The sequence below is a fragment of the Acipenser ruthenus genome, chromosome 33 (genome assembly GCF_902713425.1).
Source record: "Acipenser ruthenus chromosome 33, fAciRut3.2 maternal haplotype, whole genome shotgun sequence".
NCBI lineage: Eukaryota > Metazoa > Chordata > Actinopteri > Acipenseriformes > Acipenseridae > Acipenser > Acipenser ruthenus.
Window position 1 is genome coordinate 10,017,314 of NC_081221.1, and position 25,447 is coordinate 10,042,760.

At 39.3% G+C, this 25,447-nt stretch overlaps 1 protein-coding gene across 3 annotated transcripts in view; it reads right to left on the bottom strand.

The window, feature by feature from the left end:
• The window catches only part of tlk2 (tousled-like kinase 2), a 55,549-nt gene that overhangs the window by 4,308 nt on the left and 25,794 nt on the right, over window positions 1–25,447 (bottom strand). For all 3 annotated transcript variants that reach the window (XM_034909359.2, XM_034909358.2, XM_059006576.1), the window contains 10 exons: window positions 24,285–24,437; window positions 23,489–23,555; window positions 22,894–22,991; window positions 22,724–22,805; window positions 20,078–20,169; window positions 19,565–19,654; window positions 6,020–6,189; window positions 2,749–2,887; window positions 1,471–1,582; window positions 375–482 (listed from right to left, as the gene is read on the bottom strand). In XM_034909359.2, coding sequence (XP_034765250.1) covers window positions 375–482; window positions 1,471–1,582; window positions 2,749–2,887; window positions 6,020–6,189; window positions 19,565–19,654; window positions 20,078–20,169; window positions 22,724–22,805; window positions 22,894–22,991; window positions 23,489–23,555; window positions 24,285–24,437 — 1,111 coding nt within the window. The remainder of the gene's footprint in view (window positions 1–374; window positions 483–1,470; window positions 1,583–2,748; window positions 2,888–6,019; window positions 6,190–19,564; window positions 19,655–20,077; window positions 20,170–22,723; window positions 22,806–22,893; window positions 22,992–23,488; window positions 23,556–24,284; window positions 24,438–25,447) is intronic.

Sequence of the window (25,447 nt, forward strand, 5' to 3'; positions counted from 1 at the left end):
ATTTTATTACTATAACATATCAAAAAGCTCTGTCCATGATATTCTTTGAGCGCTGGATGCAGAAGCAGCAATCTTGTTTGTTTATATCCGTCCGTGTTATCTCTGTGGTGCCGGGGCTATGTGTAGTGCTCAGATACGCCCCCCTTTTTTTTCAACTTCTCTCGGCTCCTATCGGACTGACTCGGCCATTGAATGGTTTTCTCGGCTTTTTCCGGAGAAAAAAACGACTAGAGACCTGTGTTTTACGTCTTTTTGATGATGTCGTACAGGGTCCGACATTGGACCGGAAAGGGAAAATTGTAATGTCGGACCTGGTCCGACTAGGACCGCAAAGGGTTAATCCCAGAACGCAGTAACCAGGGCCTGCTTGTTACCTTTGCTTCTGGGGACACAACTGGCTTTGGAGGAAACTGCACTTCTGTAGCTTTCAGGATGGTGTTCTCCTGGAGTATGTCCTGTTGGGACTGGTTGTGACCAAAAGGCTTAACAGGGAGGAGAAGAGAGAATGAACTCAGCATGCTCGAAAAATACACACTTGCAAGAAAAACAGAGAACGATCTAGTATCACATTTCCCCCTTTCCCCCTTTTGATTTATCTCAATTTCAATCTAGTTTTGGTTTGAGATATAGAGACATAAACTGAAAGCAAAACGCACCACAGGACATCTTCCTACAGTTAAAGAGTCCATAAGAATAAACACGATAAAAAGATGAAATCCTGCAATAATTCCTTCTAATTGTACCTGTTGTGCACTTCCATTTCTGATATTGATCTGAAATGTGCAGTTTTGAAATAAACATGCTATTGTAAACATGTACTTTTATCTTAAAACATGATATCTGGTACTACACTAGATTTAAGAAAGTGTGGTTGATATCAATGCTTTCAGATAGTGTTGCACTTGCTTGGACATTTCACCTGGAGGGTGTTCCCACCCCTTCAATGGCTTCTGTCCTGTCAATAACCAATCATCTGCTTTCTCTACTGATTGACATGCGTTCAGTCAGAAACATGCGATGACCTAGAAGATACTGCTGAGATGCAATGATCCTGGTAGTGCAGGTATAAGAGATTTCCTCTGAATAATGCAGAGAAAATTTTAACTTCCTTTAACCTAAAGTAGTTACAGATGTTTTAAAATGAATATGCAGGTTTGCTACAACATGTCTCTTTCAAACGTGCACACTTGAGACCTATATAGCTAATGGAATTATTACTCAGAAACAATGACTACAGATTATCTGTATGTATATCCAGGATGAAAAAAATAAATCTACTTGATCTAAAAACTTCCAACATTACGATGTACAAATTCAGACTAGGCCCAACACAACTTAACTACTGGATCCTGTGAAAAATCAGAATTACAACGGCTGTTGCTCTAGATACAATATCTAGATACAAAGCAGTATCCCCACATGTTTAAGGTTTGTAAAGCACTTCACATATCAGGCTGGACTGTCATTTACCTTCCTTCCATACAGGCCCTGGTAGAAGATTACTCCCACCGACCACACGTCCACCTTGTTGGAGATCTTCGGAGGCTCTTTCCCAACCACAAAACACTCTGGTGGAAGGTACCTGGTAGACACAGGAAGGGCACAGTTCAGGAAAATGAAACACACCCAGAATCAGTTAAGAACATCATGGGACCTTTACAACCCAAGGCAGCAGTAACAAACAGTTATACAGAGAATAGTGTATGTAGTGTGCGAAAGGGGAATACAATAACTGGTGCGCAATTTTTTTCGATGGGCTCATCCAATTGATATATTCCCCGTATTACACGGTCGTGTGATACAGGAAACATGCGCTCATTAATACCAGCAACAGAGTGCTACCACAGTGTGAGCTGTCAAACAGCAACACATCTCCACACTTCTCTAGTGTGTACTTGATAAGGTAAACACTCCAGAGCCCTCCACGTCCATTTCAATCGGCTCTACAGGCTCTCTGTATTCAATCTTGGGGCCGATTCTGAACTGCATTTTCCATGAGGGAGTCACCATAAACATCTATAAAATCTCCCAGGCTATTGCATGTGCAGAGCCAGCATCCTGCAGTGAACAGAATCAGCTTATAGTATTACACAGGCAGTCAAATTCATTATTTGCACACCCCAAACAATTAAAAGGTACAATACATTAACACAATATACTGATTTAGTATTTAAATAATGATTATTTTAGAAGCACAGGCGCTGCAAAAGGCCTTCGCGTGACTGAAGGGATGTTTAGTCTATCTGTCTGTCAAATCTCTGTGGTATTCGAGTTATGTGCCTGCCCACCTGATCGCCAAGGGTTCAATTTGAACGTGACCCCCGAGGCTCTGTTTGGGGTCAGCAAAACATTACACAGTCATCCCTTATGGAAATATTTACAATTTCTGGAGGTGAGATGCTTAAAATAAATTTTCATGCTAAAAGCCTAAAGAATGTGAATAGTAAACAAAATGAAGACAAGCTCTGTTTTGTTAAAACATCCATGCCTATAAAAACACTAACTTAAAGTCAACTTAGTACAAGACTAAAAACTAATAATACGATACTGGATTACCTCACCTCATTGTAAAACATGTCTGGTACATACACAGTAAAACTTCCTTGACTCAAACGTCTACAGCTCAAAATTCTCATCATCTTACAGTTGTATAAAATATCACGTTGTTGAAATGGGATTTTAATTTGCTCAGTCTGGGTCTGTTTCCTTTGCATTTGTGTTAAGGAATTCTTACGCCACTGTGTTTACCAGTAAGTGCCAGCTCCTTGTGATGTCAGTTCCATTCCGTCCACAGAATTATAGCTGTCATCGTCCATGATTTTAGATAATCCAAAATCTGTGATTTTAATCTCGCCACATGCTGTCCCGTTCACTAGAAGAATATTACCTGCAAATAAGGTATGTGGAGTCAGTAAACAGCATGAATATCACCTAAAACGACTGGAGACTTTATTGTTTTCAGTGGAAAACTGACTAGGCAGAGTTGCCTGATTACTCCCCCCTTTGTTTTAATTGTTTCAATGCAATCCCAGATAATGTTAGGTTATTATCATAATCCTGGGTCCCTGAAATAGAAATGTAACCAATAACGAATGGGTATTTACCTCCTCAAGACACCTGAACACTTTATAGCAAAGCTGCTCTTTGGGCCTGTGATGCAGTCATAACCCTGCCCCCGAGGGATCAAAGCACTGCAGTCACAGATCTCAGCATCATTTTTCCTTCAAGCCTGCTGTAAATGATGGACCAGCGACCTTGAAGGTTAATGGTTATATTTCTATTTCAGGGAACCAGGGTTATGATAATAACCTAAACGTAAAGTACAAAATGTAACCATTACCGAATGGGTGAGTATACTTAAGCAGTCACAAGGGCATGACTGCAAAACGACCAGAATGTTACAAGGCTAAGTCGAGAGGCTGCCTTCTGCGTTACCATACGGAACCCCAGTAACCAGTAGCTAGGGCTAAAAAACTGAGGGAGAAACTCACCTCTTTGTTTATGTTGTAAGGGTCAACTGGGAAGCTGTCCTTAACACTCTAGTTTCAAAGCCAGGGTTTTGAGGATCCATGACATTTAGCCTGTAGAATCTAGTGAAGGTATGGGGGGTAGCCCACTTTGCCGCATTGCATAAAGTCCATGAAGTTGCAAGGCTCCTGGTGGAATGGGCAGTCTTGCATGTGTCCGCTATCCATTTGGACAGCCTCTGGGACCATTGGGACCAAACGTATGCCCTGGAGTGACCAGGGCGTCCAACAGCGATGCTTTGTCCCCATCAGGAACCCATTCCTGGGAAAGCCAAAGCTGCCTGTGGGCGACTACCAGTGCAACCAGTTTTCTGCCTACAACCTGTCCATTAAGCTTGGACAAACAAAGCAGGTTTTTGTTCACTAGGTGCAGCTCATCTAGCTGTTGTGGCAAGGGCCTGTGGTTTGTGGAGAGGGGCCACAGCAAATGTGACTGGTAGGCTAATTCCCTAGCTGTGCAGCGAATGCCCCGGCTGCATAGGCCTTCTTGAGGATTATCTCAAAAACACAGCACTGTTTATTTGGGCAGGCGGTGTCCTTGGATAGCAGCACCAAATTAGGTGCCTGGACCAAGGCAGCAATGGAAGCCTCAACTGGCGGAAAATGGGCCATGCCCAGCTTTTCCTCATCATATATCCTATACCGTGCGTCTATCATACAGGAAACAGCAGGAGCTGTTGTCAGATGGTCCCAGGAGGATTGGATCTGGGGGGGGGTTACGGGAGAGGCGGTAGGCTACTTATCAAAGATGGAGTGCCTTGTTTCCCTTGCTGTAGGCCAGGGCACTTGCAAGGTTGTAGTGGCCCTCTTGATTAGCGGTATAAAGGTAGAGCTTTACCTCTGGGGATGTGCCATCCGACTGAACATCAGCTCCTGTTCGCCCACCTCCTCAAAGGCGGCGATGGATAATAGGTCTTCCTGAGGCCAGTCTGGGTTGCTCGCAGCCCCGTGGGGCCACAAGGGGGCAGGCGGGGCAGGTGGCGCTGAGCATTCCTGCAGCAATTCAGCAAGAATAGTTCCCAGATATTTCCCATTTGCTCAGTCTGGCAATCGACCTGGAAAGGGGGCACTCCTCTTCCTCCTCCGCTGGGAGGGAATGGAGAGGCAGAGCTTGAGGAGGATAAGGAAGACTGTGAAGACGGTTTCCTGGTTGGGCTATTTTCCCAGGTGCGTCATCTGCTCCTTCTTGGCGCAGAGCCATGGGATGAGGACTAGCAACCTCTCTAAAAGAGGGTGATGGGAAAGAATGCTGAGCAGGAGTATGGCATGGCAACGCTCCCTTGAGCTGTGGGATAACCTCTTCTCAAGCTTGTGCTTGGAGTAAGGGGCACAAAATTTGCAGAAGCTGCGATTAGTCAGTGCCTCCTTGCCATGCTTTGGCCCCGGGCAGGAAGAGCACCTGTTGGGCTGTAGTGCACACAATACTCGTAATAGAAAAACTATTTCAGCGATTCGGGATATACAGATATAAGCAATAATGTTCTTATCTGAAGAAGGCTCTCCGATCAGGTCAGTCTTGAAAGGAAAAATGGTGCAGAGATTTATGACTGCGGTGGGGTCACAACTGCATCACAGGCTCAAAGAGCAGCTTTGGTATAAAATATTCAGGATTCAGGGGTCTTTAGGAGGTAAATACCCATTCGGTCATGGTTACATTTCGTATTTGAAAAGGAACCACCACGAACATTACATCTCATTACTATCACAACACTTCCTCAATGGCAAATTGCAAACAAGAACACACTGTACTGCAGTGCAAGTAAATGTTTAAGTAGAATACTGTCTGTATCAGAAAGCCTGTCTCTCCCCACAACAGCCACAAACTTATTTTCATACAATAAAGGAAAACACCAAATTCAAGTAGCTGTTTTATGTACAGTATATTGTCTGCAAGTACCACAAAGTCTGTCTTGTCGCAACAGTGAACATGTACAAAAGAAGTTTCTAGAAATTTATAGAATTTCCTGGGACCCCCCCGGGCAACCTTTGCAGAGCCGTTTGAGAGCTGTTGCTCTAAGTAAACGTTGATTTTCTGTCAAGTGAATATATTTATATGTTCCTAGGTGATCTACAGCAGCCACACGCCATGATTCTAATCAGATACCTGAGAGGTCAGAATCAGATCCCTGAGAGGTCAGAATCAGATCTCTCCTTCAAAAGGTTTGGCAATATATTCTTGAACCATCTATCAATTTGCCTTCATTCAAACAATTCTTTGTTCAGACAAAAATCAGTCCAGGTATGTGAAGGACCTTCCATAACATCACACGCAGATGGCTGCGACTTCTACATGATAATTAAGGTAAAATACAAATCAAATGGACCAGCAAATGCCAAACATTGCATTGCGAGCGGTGGGAAGGCAAGACAGTGGGTCGATTCCTGGGAGGCAAAGAGATCTATCTCTGCTCTCCTGAACCTCTCCCAAATGAGGCTCACCACCTCTGCAATGTGCTTTGCCTGCTCGTGTGTAACCTGGTTCCTGCTCATACCTGGCTTCAAGTCGTAATGGATGATGGGGGGCTTGATCTCATTGAGATACTTGAGCGCATTGACGATCTGCATGATGATGGAGCGAGCCTCCTTCTCTGACATCAGCTTGTGCTGTTTCAGGTAGAAATCCAGGTCGTTCCCCTCGCAGTATTCCAGAACTGTACAAAACCTGCACAACAAGCACAATGCTGTTAGTGTAGAAGAGTTCAACTTTCATTTATCACTGAAGTATTTTAAAGCAGTGGTTCTCAACAAGAAAAACACTGAATCCATCCTCCTTGCAATCTCTTATTACCAAAAAACAATAAAAAGGGAAGCTGTGAGAGGAATCAGAATTACAGCCTCCCAAACCTTAACAGCAATGACATGTACTAAATGAAAACTGCATTTCAGTTACCGTTACCCAATTAGTTTTAAGGTATGTGGCACTTACAAGGTAGTCGGGGAAATTGTATTATAGTTTCAAAAAAACCAACTACGTTTTAATAAAAAAAAAATCCTTAAAAAGAGAAAACTTAAGTAGTAAATATTTATTTTAAGCCATGTCATTTAGCTTTAACTGAAACCTATTTAACAAATTTAATAACTAAAAGTAGAAGCTATAGTGTAAATGAAATTAAGAACAGTCTATTCCTTAATTACCTTTTTATACGGGATTGTACATATGACTGTAGCAATAATATGTGTTATTTATTCTGCCAGTTCATGTGTCTGTTGCGGGAGCTAGCAAAACTTACAGGGTTTCAATACCCCTTTTATTAATATCATTGACGTGTGTTTGCATACTTACGTTTTTAGGTTATCCCATTAGTCTTTCTACTTTCAAACAAATCAGTTAAGTCGAATGAAAAAAGACTACCATTAAAAAAAAATTTAAAATTTTTTTTATATATAGATATATATAAAAAAAAAAATAATTTTTTTATATATATATATATATATATATATATATATATATATATATATATATATATATATATATTTATACACACACACACACACACATACATACAGTGCCTTGCAAAAGTATTCAGACCCCTGACCAATTCTCTCATATTACTGAATTACAAATGGTACATTGAAATTTCGTTCTGTTTGATATTTTATTTTAAAACACAAACTCAAAATCAATTATTGTAAGGTGACATTGGTTTTATGTTGGGAAATATTTTTAAGAAAAATAAAAAAAAAACTGAAATATCTTGCTTGCATAAGTATTCAACCCCCACACATTAATATTTGGTAGCGCCAACTTTCGCTGCAATGACAGCTTTAAGTCTTTTGGGGTAAGTATGTACCAGCTTTGCACACAGTGTCGGAGTGATTTTGGCCCATTCTTCTTGGCAGATTTGCTCCAGGTTGTTCAGGTTGGTTGGACGACGCTTGTGGACCGCAATTTTCAAATAGTGACACAGATTCTCAATGGGATTGAGATCAGGACTTTGACTGGGCCACTGTAGGACATTCACCTTTTTGTTCTTGAGCCACTCCAGTGTTGCTTTGGCCTTGTGCTTGGGATCATTGTCATGCTGAAAGGTGAATTTCCTCCCAAGCTTCAGTTTTTAGCGGACTGAAGCAGGTTCTCTTGCAGTATTTCCCTGTATTTTGCTCCATCCATTCTTCCTTCAATTTTAACAAGATGCCCAGTCCCTGCTGATGAGAAGCATCCCCACAGCATGATGCTGCCACCACCATACTTCACTTTAGGGATGGTGTGTCTTGAGGCATGGGCAGTGTTAGGTTTGCGCCACACATAGCGCTTTGAGTTTTGGCCAAAAAGCTCTATCTTGGTCTCATCTGACCACAAAACCTTTTCCCACATCGCAGCTGGGTCACTCTCATGCTTTCTGGCAAACTCCAGACGTGCTTTCAGATGGTACTTTTTGAGTAACGGCTTCTTTCTTGCCACCCTCCCATACAGGCCAGTGTTATGCAGAGCTCTTGATATGGTTGACTGGTGCACCATTACTCCACTCCCAGCCACTGAACTCTGTAGCTCCTTCAAAGTGATTGTTGGCCTCTCTGTGGCTGCTCTCAAGTCTCCTTCTTGTTTGAGCGCTGAGTTTTGAGGGACGGCCTTTTCTTGGTAGTGCCTGGGTGGTGTGATGCAGCTTCCACTTCCTGATTATTGATCCAACTGTGCTCACTGGGATATCCAAACACTTGGATATTATTTTGTACCCTTTCCCTAATCTATGCATTTGTATTACTTTATCTAACTTATATAGAATGCTCTTTGGTCTTCATTTTCCTTTAGATTCACAGCCTGACCAATGATCCTTTAACAGTGGGGTTTTTATCCAGAAAATGTGACAGCAACTTTAATGGTTCACAGGTGGAGGCCAATGGTAAGGTAATTGTGTCCTTGTTAGGGCAATTTCTTTCATCGGTGTAAACTGGGAGCTTCCACAGCACAGGGGTTGAATACTTATGCAAGCAAGATATTTCAGTTTTTTTTTATTTTTCTTAAAAATATTTCCCAACATAAAACCAATGCCACCTTACAATAATTGATTTTGAGTTTCAGTGTTTTAAAATAAAATATCAAACAGAACGAAATTTCAATGTACCATTTGTAATTCAGTAATATGAGAGAATTGGTCAGGGGTCTGAATACTTTTGCAAGGCACTGTATATATATATATATATATATATATATATATATATATATATATACGCAATGTAATCGATGTAGTTATAAAAAATAAAATAAAGCAAATAAAACAAAAAATGATAGTTAAGTAATCAGTAGTCGAGATTATGAAACTGACACCATTGTGGCTCCAACATAGAGAGTCATAGAGAGTGCAACATGTACTAAACTGGAGCACTAAACTAGAGCCAACATGGCAGATTTGGGATTAAGTTTCATAACTTTCTCAACAATACGATCTAAACCCACCCGGTTGCCCAGTTACAATGAATCAGAGACGAGAAAAGCAACTGTCTATGAAACCCCGACTATGAAATTTGCAGCACTCAGCACACACCATGCACGCTTCAAAATAATACATAAACATCTGACAAATAGACATGTACATTTAAACAAATACAATTTGGGTTTTTCAGTTAGCTAGATGGCACATATGAAAGAATGCAGCTCATGTCCCCAGCTGCTCTAATACTAATAAATAAATAATAATATGAAGTACAATATTACACATTTGCACTAAATCTTGGAAAACCACAACATTTGTCTGGTGATAAGAGGTTAGTTTATTGGTACTCGTGTATAATAATTATAACGAAAGTGTTATTTATTTATGTGGGCTCTGTGTAGAGTTGAGTTGGAAATTTCAGAATGATCAGTAGATTCAAGAGTAATTTCCGAATCATTTCATGAGTTGTTGGCTGGTAACTCAACTCATTTCATGTAGTGTGTTTGATACGGTGAATCAAATGAACTGATTCCTATGAGTCGTTCAAAAAGAACGTATTGTTCAAGGGATGTCGCCCTTACAAGGTAGTAAGGGGCACCGACCTCATTGTGAGCATAGTGCCGATGGGGGTGTCCCCTCTCCCACTGGGACATTTTTGAAAAAAGGGATTAATATGGTGCATTCTAGCGCAATTTTGGATGGTTTAAGAATGTGCTAGACTAGTTGTGGTCTGCTTGTAGTGTCTGACAAAGTACTCCATTAGTGCAATGAAGGAGCTTTATTTCAGCACTGCTCACAGCAAGGCAAAAGCAAAACAAGAGCAACAACTGACTTTTGGAGCATCAAGGCCCCTGCAATACGAGACTGGCTGAAAATGTGTGTGGAATTGGTAACCGCACCTTTGTGTACAGTAATATAGAAAACAGCATGCTGCAGCTCCCATGCTCAGTGTTATGTCAAGTCCTTATCTGACAGCATCTAACACTGACAGCTCACATAAGGTCTACACACACCAGACGCGATGCGATTTTTTAATTGACAACAAGATACTTTGGCAGCGACATGACCACACACACCAGAAGAAACACAGGCGATGTGACAGGTTTGAAAACTGCCAGATATATACAACTGTTCAAAATTGCTGATGGCAAAACTATGATCAAGACCGGTACATATTCGTAAACATGATGCAGAAAGTGTCTTCTCTGATGGTATTTCCATATATATAGCAATAAATCATACACATCAGGCTTATTCAGTTCCTTCGAATGGACTCGCATATATTATCTTTCAAATCTGTGTTTTTATAATTGCGATGACCTTTCTCATAAAGCTCTGGGTATTTTTTTCAATGACAAGTATTATTGTTTCCTCCGTCATTTTCAAGAGTATCTAGCTGCAGAACGAAGGCTCGCACAGCATACCGCTCACAGGGAGCATACATAGGGTAGTGCTGCGTGCGCAACTCGTAATTTATGTTGCGCTTCATTCACCCTCAACAACCCTACCATGTGACCATGAACAGGGTGTGGGAGGGGGAGAACACTGAACATAGTGATTACCCTGTGACAATTCATTGGTGATCCACGGCCATTACCCCACGAACCTTAGGTTTAGGGTTAGGTTATTGTTATGAAATAAACTTAGTTTTAGTACCTAAATTCATCACCCTTATCATGTGATCGTGCTGTAGCATATAATGATGAAGTCTATTACGAGTTGCGCACACAGCACTACCCTGTGAGAGCTGCCTGTGAGAGCTACGCTGTGCGAGTCTGCGTTCTGCAGCAATACCCCTCTCCTCATTTTGGTGCTGCTTCACCCTGCTGGACCACGTGCATTGAAGCTGTTCTCCGATTGCTCAATGCCCTAGTTGACGTGCGTCAAATCGCAAAAAATAGGATTCAATCCTATTTATTTTGCGTCGCTCCAGTGCTGCTCCTGTGTCACCTGTCGCGTTGTCTGTGGTGTGAAAAATACTTATCAAAAAGTATAGGTTCAATTCATTTTGACACGTTGCTGTACAGTTCCGCTTGCCGCATCGCGTCTGGTGGGTAGCAGCCTTTAAACTCCTGACAGTAAACAAGGTTGCAACTGCTAAAGAAGATGCAACAGACAAAAATAAATGTGTTCGTGGGACTCAAAACTTTAGGCACTCTACAATTTGACTGGCAAAAGATAAGTTTGGTTTATTGAAGTTAACAAAAAAACTTTGTTAAATATTGAGCTTTTTGCTGCATTACAGCCCTTCATTAAAATCATTTTCTTTATGTTAAGCTTTCAGAGCATTTTGTGAATGGCACGACATGTGCAACATGTGTATTTTTATTTTTGATTTGCTGTTCTTGTTCCAAATTTCTTGAATGCAACTGTTCATGTAAAGCTATATTTTTTACACAACAGTATTCACACACGTTTGGGCACCATCACAACTTTTGCATCAAACTGGCGTTACTGTATTCTGCTGGTGTTAATATAGCACCTCTCACTGCACTAAAGCATTTGTATATCAGTTGACAAAGGGCTCAGATGATATCCCATCATGCCTGTCGTCTTAAAGGCGTACAGCCTCTATACATGAACCGCCAATGTAACTGCGACAAGCACATGGGTATATATTTTTACGATATCACAACAAAGGAAATACAGTTTTTTTGGGGTGCATATGTATAGCTATTATGTACTATATATCTCCTTATAGTACGGTAAAATTGATTTAATGATAATTCCCAAAAATAATCTTAATATTTTTTTTAATAAAGTAGCCGGCAAAAATATAGTATTCGGCAGTGGATCGCGCCAGTCGCCGGCTTATTTTGAAAACCCTGGTTACTAGGTGTCTAGTGTGGTTGTTAGGGGTGCACCGATAATTGGTAGACTATCGGCATGGCACTGATATAAGGAAAAAAAACAATTGGCTATTGGCAGTTTGTGTTATTTCAGCCGATAACTTACACCGATATTCATGCTTGAATTTCTTCCAGCATAGAATTTAATGTTTGGTCAGGCGCGCTTACTAATGACACAAGAACACTGAGGCAGTGGGCGTGCAGAGCAGTTCAGTAAAATAATCAATTAAATGGCTTGCTCAGTTCCGCTCCTGCTGAGCTGCTCAGAGCGCTCCTGAGCATTTTTCGTCAGTGATCAGAGAGAGCGGACGGAGATGGCCACCTGCAGGAAGCAAGTGAAGGTGACAGACGGAACTGACAAATTTACTTTGTATGTCACTGATGATGAATTGGTTAGACTTAATGAAGGTATGTAGTAATACATAATATGGTAAAAATTACTGGTTTTCGAATTATCATTTAATTATTACAACATTTTTTTTCTATAGTTATTTATATAGCATTATTTTATAGTTATTAATGTATTATTATTTTTAGTAGTATTAATATTATTATTCATTTTCAAACAATCCTATGCAATGTCGGTATTCAACACAGCCAGACATGAGGCTCAGTCCAAACAGAGCACCGAGCTCAGTGAGGTACCGGGATCGGGGCAGCAACTTCACACAGGGCAAGATGCTTTGTATTTATCTCTTTATATATGGTATGGAGATTTGGATGATTTAAAATGTAGCATCTTGGCATATTAAGATTTATCGGCCGTTACATTGTAATTTGTCCGTTGGAGTAAAATACCAATACAATTAAGATTCCTTTTAAAATGAAATTAACATTTTTAATTATTAAAGTTAAACATTCTTAGTCTGCTAGACTAATGTTACCGACTTGGGGCTGTTTTACTATAATAGCCTACAGTTATTGTGTATAGAAAATGTATGCGTCATATTTTATTTAACATTTAAAAAGGGGGTTATGATATGTAATTTTTTGTTGCCTTTTTAATATATATGCCATGACAAAAATTAATACCATGTTAATATACAAAGGCCAACCTTGCTTTTCCGTTGTAGTCATTTTCAGTACCTACTGTGTGCCATTATAACTACCGGTACTGTAAAGTTTTGTAATATGGATTTACTGGTTGTAATTGTTGTTTATTTATTTATTTTTCTAGGGAGTGAACAGCACTGCTGGACACATGCTGCCACACTGCTTTTGCTAGAACAGGTCCGGATTAACAAGGAGCAGTTCCACAAACCTGGCCAGAAGAAACGTGTCTGGGACAAAATTGCATTAACTCTTTGCGGTCCTATGTCGGACCAGGCCCGACATTACAGTTTTCCCTCTCCTGTCCGACATTATCAAAAAGACGTAAAACATAGGTCTCTAGTCGTGTTTTTTCTGGAAAAAGCTGAGAAAACCATTCAATGGCCGAGTGAGATCGATAGGAGCCGAGAGAAAAAAAAAAGGGGGGGCATATCTCAGCAATACACATAGCCCCAGCACCACAAAGATAACACGGACATAAACAAACAAGATAGCTGCTTCTGCATCGAGCGCTCAAAGAATATCAGACATTTGCAGAGCTTTTTGAGATGTTATAGTAATAAAATAAATAATGACTTGGATCGCATTATTGAGGAGTTTGGTGATAAAACAAGTGATCAGGAGATGATTTACCTATGCACGACTATGAAGAGGTATGTGAAAAATACAGCGAACAAGGGGTGGGGCGGGGCTGGAGATGCAGTGCTGAGTGTCCTGTTGATATGCAGGGCCTTTTAAACCTGTTTTACTGTGAAAAAAATACTTTTATACAGCACGACTGAAATAAACTGCGCATGTGAAAATAAATTGGACCTGACGCACCTAAGACGCGCTGAATAAATTGACCGCAAAGGGTTAAACATTCAGGCGGTTGGATACAGTTTTGTAGTTCAGTAGTGTGTGACAAAAAATGGCGAAATTTAAAAATAAAACTTACAAAACCGTATCCGACAATAATAATAATAAAACCGTGGGAATATTTTGATGTAATGAATGACAATCTTGGTAGGGATCCTGCAATAACCAGTTGCTGCGTTTGAGACCCTTCAGCCGCAGTATCATCTCCTGAACCGCAGGCAGCACCTCCAGTAACATCTACATCAGCATCACCCAAAACTCCTCAAAATCTAAAAGAAGGAGATCATCACAGAGTAGCCCACCATCATGGTTTAAGAAATTCGCTAATGAAAAACATAATGAGGACAGTGACCAAAAAATGTATAAATTAATAGAAATAGGTAATAAACAATTGGATATACTAAATGAAAGAATCATTTGCTGAGGGAATTTACCCAAAAGTTGAAGGATAACATTAAGAAATATGGTTGGATTTTGTGGTTTTACTCGATTATAATAATAATAATACTACTACTACATTATAGTGCCTCTCACACCAGGTGTCTCAAGCCCGGTACAATTTTATGTCCAAGAGTGACACATTTTGGAACCAAGCATTTTAAAGTCGTCATGTATGTGTTGATAATAATCTGTAATTGTATATATTAAATTAACAGAATTTGTTAATAAAACTCATGAAATGGATACATTTATCATGTGTGTTTTTTTAAAATATATAAATCTTGATACATAAAAAAAACTGCATTTCTGTCTTTTTTTAACTTCTATTCTTAGACAATAAATTCTAAATAAAGTAGCTTAGAAATAAACTAACTAAATAAATAAACTGTACTACAGTAGTCTAACTGTAAACAAACGCAATGGTATAGGCATTTAATAAATAATTATTTTATTAAAATCAAACTTCTAAAAAGGCTACTTATGATGTATTTGGGTTGTTATCGTGGCTGAAGCAGGCAGGCAGCAGGCAGATGAGAGCAGGAATGGAGACAGAGATGCGGTTTGGGGGGCTCCCGAGTGGCGCATCCAGTAAAGGCGCTCTGCGTGGAGTGCAGGATGCGCCCTATTACCTGGAGATTGCAGGTTCAAATGCAGGCTATGTCATTGCCGACCGTGACTGGGAGTTCCCAGGGGGCGGCGCACAATTGGCCGAGCGCCGCCCGGGTAGGGAGGGCTTAGGTCGGGAGGGCAATCCACCATTCACCGCGCACCAGCTACCCCTGTGGCTGACAGGGCGCCTGCAGGTCTGCAGTGGAGCCATTCAGATCTGTGTTGTCCTCCATCACTATAGGTCTGATGGCTTCACTGTGGATCCGCAGTGCGAAAAAAGACGGCTTGCCAGGGACACGTTTCGGAGGACGCGTGTGTTTCCCTGAGTCCAGGTAAGGGCTGCTGGTAAAATATTTTCTAGATCATCGTCTATGGTTAACATTCCTGATTTTAGGAATGCAACACCAATGAGACCCTCATTTTGGGTGATTTTATCAACCATAACATCAAATACCAAAAAGCAAATAACTATTAGTCGCCATTTTAAAAGTCACTCAGCGCTCTCGTGTAGCAGAGTGTTAAGTCATTTAAATTCAGTCAGTGGGCTTTCTGAGCGTTCTCAGTCTGAGTGGCTCAGTTACTTTCCCCAGTGCTGTATAAAGCTGTATGTTGTTGAAGCTGACACACTGGGATCCTTCAAGAAGCTGCTTAATGAGATTCTGGGATCAATAAGCTACTAACAACCAAAACAAGCAAGATGGGCTGAATGACCTCCTCTCATTTGTAAACTTTATGTTCTTAATGTGCGCTCATCCTACAGTAAATATGTCTCAAAAGAGCGGTGTTTGGATTTTTGTTATTAAATATCTGAAGATAGTGAGTTATGTGCAGAACAGACTTGATGCTACATTAAATCCAACGATGAACTGTGAGATGCTTTAACAAAAAAAATAAAAAAGGTTGATTCCTAAATATCATTGATGGTTTAACTTATTTTTATTATTATTATAATTTTTATTATTATTATTACTACTACTACTGCTACTACTACAACAACACCACCACAATGTACTTCAAAATTACCTTTTGTAACTGTTGTTTGCTTAAACTACATTGGTTACGGGTGTATTCTGTGGCACTTTGAAGCAGGAATTGATTGCTGTACCATCTTTTGTAAGTAATGAATTTAAGTTTGACTGAATTTTGTAACCGGATATTTATGACATCTTTCATGTTTTTGATTAAGTGAACAATTTAAGTTGGGCTGCATTTTTAAGGAGTGTATGTTTAAAATAAGAATTTAACTTTGTTGTAGTTGACATTGCGTAGGCTACATTTCTTTTCTACTGTGCAGTACAGGTAGAAGTTATAATATGCAATGTTTGACAGTAAGTGGCTAGAAAAGTTTAATGTCACATTATATATTTTTTTCTACAGAATTGTTTTTACTGGTATAAATGGAAAATGTTATTTTTGTGTGCCTATGTTGTAAAACAAATGTATAAATTGCTGTCAAGCACACAATATAATACTACATTATTCTTTGTATTAACTTTCTAAAGTAAATGCAACAAGTAAACAATACCTGTTCATTTCTGTCATAAAATACATCAAGTAAACGATACCTGTTAATTTTTAACATTCATAATTATAAAACAGTTTAAATATAGGCCCTGTGTCTTGTTCTAGTAGTTTACAACAGCTTACCTGCACTATCTATTATTATCGGTATCGACCGATATGGGGAGATAACCATCAGCTATTGGTATCGGCCAAGAACATTTTTATCGGTGCACCCCTCGTGGTCATATTTGCATATCACTGCATTAAAATGTGTGTTCCGCATTTTCGGTTTTTATCTAATCGGGAAGTTTATTTTACATATACTGTATTAAAAAACAGGGATTATACACACTTTACATGTGAAATATGATGCATAGCAGTTCTGGTTTCTGATAAATAATGTCCCTGGCATGTATGATGAAGCAGAATCTGTGCAAATCGAAGTCACATTTACCCAAATGAGCTTGTACTTTGCGAACGTTTGGGCAATTGTAGTGATGGCTTTCTGCATGAGGTATTAATTATGTTATTAATTATAAGTTTTATATTATGTGTGCAATTTTCTTTTATAGTTAAGTTGTTTTTAATCATTATGTTTAAATTGTGTGTGTATGTGTTTTGTTTCTTGTTTTAATATGCAGTATTGTGTAAGTTTCGAGTTCTTTCATTTCCAATCGGCAAAACCAGCTACGTGCAGTTTTGCATAGCCTAACACGACTGAAAGTCACAGATAAGTGTCGGAGCTAAACACCAAAAGGCAGGATATTAGCAGAGATAGTGTGAGATGGGGGAGGGGAACTGAAAGACAGGATGGATACACCCTGCTAGGTACAATGTGGTATTCGAACCCCCCCCCCCCTTTTCCCCCTATCATTGGACAGAAGTAAGACAAATGGGAGTGGAGTAAACAATTGCTTACAAAGGTGTAAATCCCAAACATTGTAAAGTTTTGTCAGTCTTTTCATCTCTTTCGAATTGACTCCATGGATATCCGTGCTTTCTAATACAAACATATGCACTGAGCTGTATTGAGACCTTGTCCAAAGTCAGTTTAAATCTCGTGCTTATATGATTGTATTGGAGGTATACCTTTCTTGTACATAAAGTGTTTTTGAATCAAAAACCATTTGTCAGCTTAATTTCTTCAATACACAATCGCTGTGCTGACGGAACTAGTATCTACAGAAGGTATTATTATTATTTATTTCTTAGCTGACGCCCTTATCCAGGGCGACTTACAATTGTTACAAGATATCACATTATTTTTGCATACAATTACCCATTTATACAGTTGGGTTTTTACTGGAGCAATCTAGGTAAAGTACCTTGCTCAAGGGTACAGCAGCAGTGTCCCCACCGGGGATTGAACCCACAACCCTCCGTTCAAGAGTCCAGAGCCCTAACCACTACTCCACACTGCTGCCCCCTGTTTTGTGCTGATGTCATGTATAAACATGACATCAGCACAAAACAAGCCAGGTTTATTCACCTTGAAATCATAAAAAAGAAAAGAAATTGACAGAATTGGGCAGTGCAAGCCATCGGGAGACGCATCAAAAATCACACTGGACATTTACATCAACGCGTTCCATAAGTTTACAAACTAAAGCATCACCATTTTCTGTCAAATATTTACGATTAAGATTGTTGGCATTAGGCAGTGTTTTAGCTGATTGACAGTACTGTCGCACGAAATCACCAATACACACCTCTCTGCAATAAACAGTGGTTGTCCAGCAAAGCACAGTGCTCGGACAAACTATCTAGATAAAAAGTATCTGCAACGATATGCCTCATCTGATCCACTTCTGCTGTATTTGCTTTTTGAATACTTCAAAACATTTGTTTTCTTTTGAATATTCATAAAGTGATTTACGTTTTCTCCCCATTCCTCATACACTAAAAATATTATATTTCTGTGTAAGTATTTCAATTTAGTTTTTGATCAAGCTAGTAGTTAATATGCCCAGCAATTGCCACAATAATCAAACTTTGATTGGCCAGCATAATCAAGTGATAATGTATTTGTGAAGTGACAGAGCGCCACATTTTGATCCTCTGATGTCTAAACTGTATCCTAGGATACAGCGTAGGGCTGCTTAGTAGAATGTCAGTGTCAAAATAAAACAACATTTTAATCAAAATATTGTGTATTTGTTAGAAAATAGTACCGGGAAAACATTGAATAATAGACAAAAATCGTGTATAAATCAGTAAAAACCGACCGACCAGTTAAAAAAGAATCCTGTGAAGTTTTGGTAAAATTCAGAAACCGGAAATGCGGAACACTAATTAAAATGTATAAATCCACCAGATAAACACACACATATATGCACATATACAGAATATAAATGTAAAAAAATAGGATTGTAATTTTCAAATATTAACAATCAAATATTGTATTGCATATTATTTATTTCTAAAATGTCATGAGCAAACTAGACACGATTGGTTCTTAGCACTGCAAGAATTTAGCACTACCGCACAGTTCAGACCTAATTTTGTAATGAGTGTGTACTGAAATGTTAGGATTTTTTAACTGCCCATTTCAGAATTAATTAAACAAACTCTTTATGAGTGCAGCAGTTATCAATTCATAATTCAATATAAATCAATATTGGCCTCCCGAGTGGCGCATCCAGTAAAGGCGCTCCGTGCGGAGTGCAGGATGTGCCCTATAGCCTGGAGATTGCAAGTTCGAAACCAGGCTATGTCACAGCCGACCGTGACCGGGAGTTCCTAGCGGGCAGTGCACAATTGGCCGAGCGCTGCCTGGGTAGGGAGGGCTTAGGTCGGCAGGGGAATCCACGGCTCACCGCGCATCAGCGACCCCTGTGGCTGATAGGGTGCCTGTGGTTCTGCAGTGGAGCTGCCAGATCTGTATTGTCCTCCGGGACTATAGGTCTGATGGCATCGCTGTGGACCCGCAGTGCGAAAAATGACGGCTTGGCAGGAGCAAGTTTTGGAGGACGCATGCTACAGCCGCCGTTTCCCGAGTCGGTGGGGGGGTTGCGAGCGGCAAGCTCAGGATACAGATAATAATTGGGCATACTAAATTGGGGAGAAAACCGGGGGAAAAAATTGGCGATGACAATATAAATCAATATTGTATATTTCATCAGTAATGTTTTGAAATTGGATTTAAAACCATTACATGTAAAAAGTCTAACTGACTTCAGTTCTTTTCAGCAGGTATTTAAAATTTTATGTTCACAATTGAAAACTTGCAAGGCTCTACCGAAGCTCATCTAAGACAGTAGGAACCTTTTACATTGAATCTGCATTGTGTTTCTCACAAACTAAATATTATTAAACTACATTTAAAAACAAATAAGTTCAGACAGCAGTCACTTACGAGTCTGTGTCGAGGGAGAAGTAGTCGTACAGTTTGACTATCCGGGGGTGATCCAGCTCCTTGTGGATTCTGTACTCCCTGCAGGCATGTCTGAAAACACAACACAACTGCTCAGGACAAAAAATTAAAACTAACTGGGAAGAGTACATTGCAAATATAAACTTGATATTTATCTTAGGCTGTTTTACAGTATTTTTAAGATGTGATCCCAGGTGGCCCTATCATGTCCTCGTATTTAACATCACTTAAATGGGGTCAAACACAGAATTTGTCTTTGCTTGAAATCTGACTCCCTTTGTTCGAAATCTGACTCCCTCAGTAAAACTGGAGATAATCGACGCCACTCATATGTGGCTTCTTTGCAATTTTAAAACTGGATGATTTAGTGGTTTCTAGTCTCCATATAACCATTTGACCACTTTGCTTCTTCAATGACAAAAGCTTTTAGATACTATAACACATTCTCCCAAAAGCCTACCCAAAAAAACAAACACACACATAAGGTTAACATACTTGTGGTAGTTCTCTTTCTTCTCATCTCTCCAATTCTTATTTAACTGGTGAATTTTTACAGCTACGTATCTCTGTTCTGTTAAGTCGAAAGCCTGTAACAAAGAAAGAAACAAGTGAGATAAAACTCCAGATGAAAGGGAGGACGGCCAAGGCAAACCGAGAACTCTGATTGGATGAAAAGTGCTGCACAGGCCCAGGACCTCATTAGTCACAACACACCACATTTTTATTTTAATATATTTAACATTTTAATATAATGTTATAAGTAAAAGGAAGAATATCTTCACTCCTACTCCTGTGTTTTTGCTTATGTGTATGTTATGTCAACACAGAGTTGTTGAATCAAATTTGCTGCTGTAATTATTTGTACTAACAAATAAAACTCAACATTACAAAACATTGAAATCCTTTACGGACAGGAGAAGATTTATCACTTTGCTGACAGGCCCTCCTTAGGGCTTTTCAAAGGTTAGGCAACACTGTATGATGGTCTGAATGAAAGCAGCAAGGCTCCTTTATAACCTATAAGGAATGGACGATAGATGGGCTACCTCACATGATAAAAGCTCTTTTAGTGGAATTGTAAATATTTGATCTGCTTTCAACTCCCAGAGAGATCATTTGATTAAAGAATATCTTGCATTTTTTTTTTTAATCACTGAAATGGACGCAGCAGTGTTTATTGAGAATATTAGCATTATTCATTTCTTAAAAAAAAAATGTGATTATGTGGATCACGGACCTACCAAAAACATGACCTTTTTGTACCACGTCACATGTGACATTTCAAAAGGGAAGCAGTTCTTAACCTGTATGTCTGGCCTACAGGTTTGTGAGATAAACTAAAATAAATAAATAATATGGTGAATATGTGCGTGTGCGGGGGTTGCACGAACTCCAACCTGTCAGGGCTTCGGGTGCATCCCTTTCCAGGGAAAAGGAGTGCTGTATTTCGCTTCTGGGTGTGGTCTGTACAAGTCAAAAGAGGGGACTTCACCGTGAAATCTGTTCACCAAAGAATTCTGTTTGTGGCGTGCACTTTCTCAACAGCGATGATCTGGAGGACGAATTACTTGAATAAAGCACGGGATTTAGAAGCAAGCAATGAGGTTGAGTCAGATGACTCAGGTTGAGTCAGATGTGGTACCTTCAGTGTACGTAAAATTTATTAAATATATCATTGAATTTTTATAGGAAACCACCATGAACACGCACTCACTCCAGGGATATATATATTATATACATACATACATACATACATACATACATACATACATATATATATACACACACACATATACACACACACACACATACATACAGTGCCTTGCAAAAGTATGAGACCCCTGACCAATTCTCTCATATTTCTGAATTACAAATGGTACACTGAAATTTCGTTCTGTTTGATATTTTATTTTAAAACACTGAAACTCAAAATCAATTATTGTAAGGTGACATTGGTTTTATGTTGGGAAATATTTTTAAGAAAAATAAAAAACTGAAATATCTTGCTTGCATAAGTATTCAACCCCCACATATTAATATTTGGTAGAGCCACCTTTCGCTGCAATAACAGCTTTAAGTCTTTTGGGGTAAGTATGTACCAGCTTTGCACACAGTGTCGGAGTGATTTTGGCCCATTCTTCTTGGAAGATTTGCACCAGGTTGTTCAGGTTGGTTGGACAACGCTTGTGGACCGCAATTTTCAAATAGTGCCACAGAATCTCAATGGGATTGAGATCAGGACTTTGACTGGGCCACTGTAGGACAGTCACCTTTTTGTTCTTGAGCCACTCCAGTGTTGCTTTGGCCTTGTGCTTGGGATCATTGTCCTGCTGAAAGGTGAATTTCCTCCCAAGCTTCAGTTTTTTAGCGGACTGTGTGTACGTGAAGAATATGTATATAAATATATAAGCAGTCAAAAAAATGTCAGCGAATAGTGCATGGATAGTACAAAAGCACTCTCTTATAGAATATTGGTATTTCTGTTGGTATCTGTGCAAACGCTGTGTCTGGGTTTTTTGTTTTGTTTTCCCTCACAATTAGGTTGCTTTACTTGCAGTTCTTCAGCACAACCCCAGTTTAAATGCTAATTGCCTGAAAGGTACTAACAAAATAGTGTGACAAAAAAGGTGAGACTTATTTTTATTTTTGCATGTAAACCAAGCCATTGATGACAAGAAGTAAAACCAGTTTTATATGTGGAAAACATTTTTTTTTATATACTATTTTAATTGACGGCACCATTAAAAACTGAATATGCATAAATAAAACTCAACCTAGGTTCAGTCCCTCATCAGATTGACTGCACTCTATTTACTGTAGCATCAAAGATCTAAGAAAAAGCTTATTCTTTAAATAATACAAGCTAAAACCACTATGAAAGAAGAAAACAAAAACAGCAAAAGTAACATTTACATTCTAGAAACAGTCTAGTCTTTGTAAGATCATAAAAAAAAATATTACGAATTAGGAGGAGGCCATCTATGCCCATCTGGATAACCGACTGGTCTCAAAACTTTGTCAAGTTGGGTCTTAAAAGGATCCAAGTGATTCAGAAATCAACAACATGACTAGGTGACCCATTCCATACCCTCACCACACATTTAAAATGTGGCGTACTATTCAACATTTGAAACATCCTACCTTGTACACTTCACTGAATCCACCTCTTCCCAGTAAATGTAACAACAGGTACCTGTCATTCAGTGTGGGGTGATCTTTGAACCTAAAAAAGACAACAAAACGTGTTAATGCATTATCCACTAGACATGCTAACATTGTGAACTCGGGATTGAGAAGACAGACTGACGTACTGAGAGTTGTCTTCGTTGTGTATCCTCTTGAGTTCTCGGATGTGCAGATTTCGTACTCTCTCTAAGCGTTCCAGCTCAGCCTGGATCTCAGCTTCCTCCTGCAAGAACATTCGTTATGAAACAAAAACAGCTTTACACATTCGTAAACACAATAGTACAGGCACAATATAGAATGCAAGTTACAAAAGTCTTAATCAACATGTAGAAAATGTCCAGATATTATTGAGCTCCACTACAAATGACTCCATGTCACAACATATTGACAGCACCTCACAATACAGTAGCATTGGTTTCATATATTAAGAGGCAGTATTTGCTGTAACTCACAAGAAAGATTGCTATTCATTGAAAGTAGGAACTATATTGAAAATGTGAATCATAATGGATAACCTAGTCAGTAAACCAGAGAACAGTTTAAAAGACAACATCAAGATTAAAACAAGTCTGTTTGTCCAATCTGAACAAACTGCATTTCACAATAATGTTTTCACATTGCGTTGATAAATGCAATTTAAGTAGTCTAAAGGGCTGCATTATGTATTGATAAAACAGGATTTTTATTGTATTTCTGTTGCCGAATGCTAGCTGAAATTACCTTTTTAAGATGCCCAAGCCTAAGTTTGAAAATCTCCTCCTGTTCGTGATACTCTGCTAAAGTTAACCTGCAAGAAAACAAATAATTACCATATAGGTAAAATGGGTCCAAAGAGTGCTCTGTGTTGTATAGATGAGCTATACAGGGTGCTTCATAATTCACACAACATTGTTCTTTTGCATTGCTTTCAACTCCACTTAAATAATTTAATATATTTATTTTTATACAGTGCCTTTCATAGTGGACCACCATCACAAAGCGCTTTACAGAGGTAGGCTGTGAACTGTGCATTATATGCAAAGTCACTTACAATAGGACACTGATTTAACATCTCATCCGCAGGATGGAGCACAGGCAGGTTAAGTGACTTGCTCAGGGTCACACAATGAGTCAGTCAGTGGCAGGGGGGATTTGAACCAGTGACCGTCTGGTTACAAGCCCTGGACTTTAACCACTGGACCACACTGCTTTCTAAATATTAACTGAACAACCCTTTGGTGGCCAAACAATACATCAGAGTCTGTCAGACATTTTTCTTTAGCATTTCATCCTTCACGTACCCTGCAGTGTTAATGATGCTCCAACACGGGTTTCGAATCACCCTGTAGAAGTTGGAAGAATGCAACCCTCACGACTGAAGTTCACTTAAGGCTCCATAGACATCTGATTGATTAATTTTGCATAAGCGGCTTACCTGTTTACTACACAGCCACAAGTATAGAAGGTATTTTTGAATATCCCTATTAAACACCACAGTAAACTAGTATCACTACTGGCCACAGCGACATAGACCTACGTTTCGTTTTCAGCACCGTTGGTTTTGTTTTTCCGTTGTTTCTGCTCTATATTTAGGGGTGGCATCTGGACCATAGCTGGTGGTTTCCGCTTTGCTAGCATCTTCCTCTGTCTCTCAATCTCCTCTCTCTGGGAGTTTATTCGCTCCTGTTGTCTGAAGAAAAAAACAACAAAAATGACACATAGATGTAAATGGTGGGGTGCATACCACGTACAAGGACTAGTAGGTACGAGTTAGCTCACCTATGCATAGAATTACAGTATGTACGAGTCCCAACTACCAGTGGAGTTGCACTGATTATTGGAATTAAATCTGGCACATTTGATTCAGCAAACAATTATCAATCATGATAAACTAGACGATAATTTTTTTAATTTTAGTTGAAATAATCTACCACAAAAGTTTAACAACATGATTTATTTAGAATGTTTATTACTTGTGGCAGCAGGGGCATGTTGTATATACACAGATTAACATGAAATTGAGATCACATGCATTTGTTAAAGGAACTGTCTGAATGAAACAAAAAGGACAATACAGAGCATATTAAAACTGCAATCCCGAAACACCTATACGAAAATATACAATGAAGCGATTAATCAGTACATTATTAGTTTCCAGTGTATTTTCTTCCTGCAGCATGTCAGAATCTGGTAAGCACATTAAATAAAGAGGCTTGCAGTACAACAGCAGTCTCCGGTGGTAATTTCACTGGATAAATAAGACCAACAGATGACCAGTATTTTGGTTAGTTTACAGATATAATCTACGGATTACAATTGCCAAATAAATTACAACAAAAAAGTTTGTTAAACAAGTACATAAGTTGCTGTTTAGTCAAATACTGAACAACCAGAGTAATAAATACCCTAATTAATAATTATAAATATTAGGTATTTAAATCAATAAAATATGAAACATTCAACACAAAAAGACAATTTTAAATGTGGCAAGAAAATTAAATGGCACCCTGTGACAGAGCGAATGAAACAGTATGCCTCGTACTGGATGGTCTGGCAGTTCATTCCAGGTTCAGTCAGAAGCCAGCCATCCAGGAAGGGGGCGGAGTCACAATGCCCGAAGTCATCGTCCTAATGCGGTACGCGAAGTGTCAGTCATGGATTGAAGGAGACGTGATTGAACTAGCTATCGCAGGGGGCGTG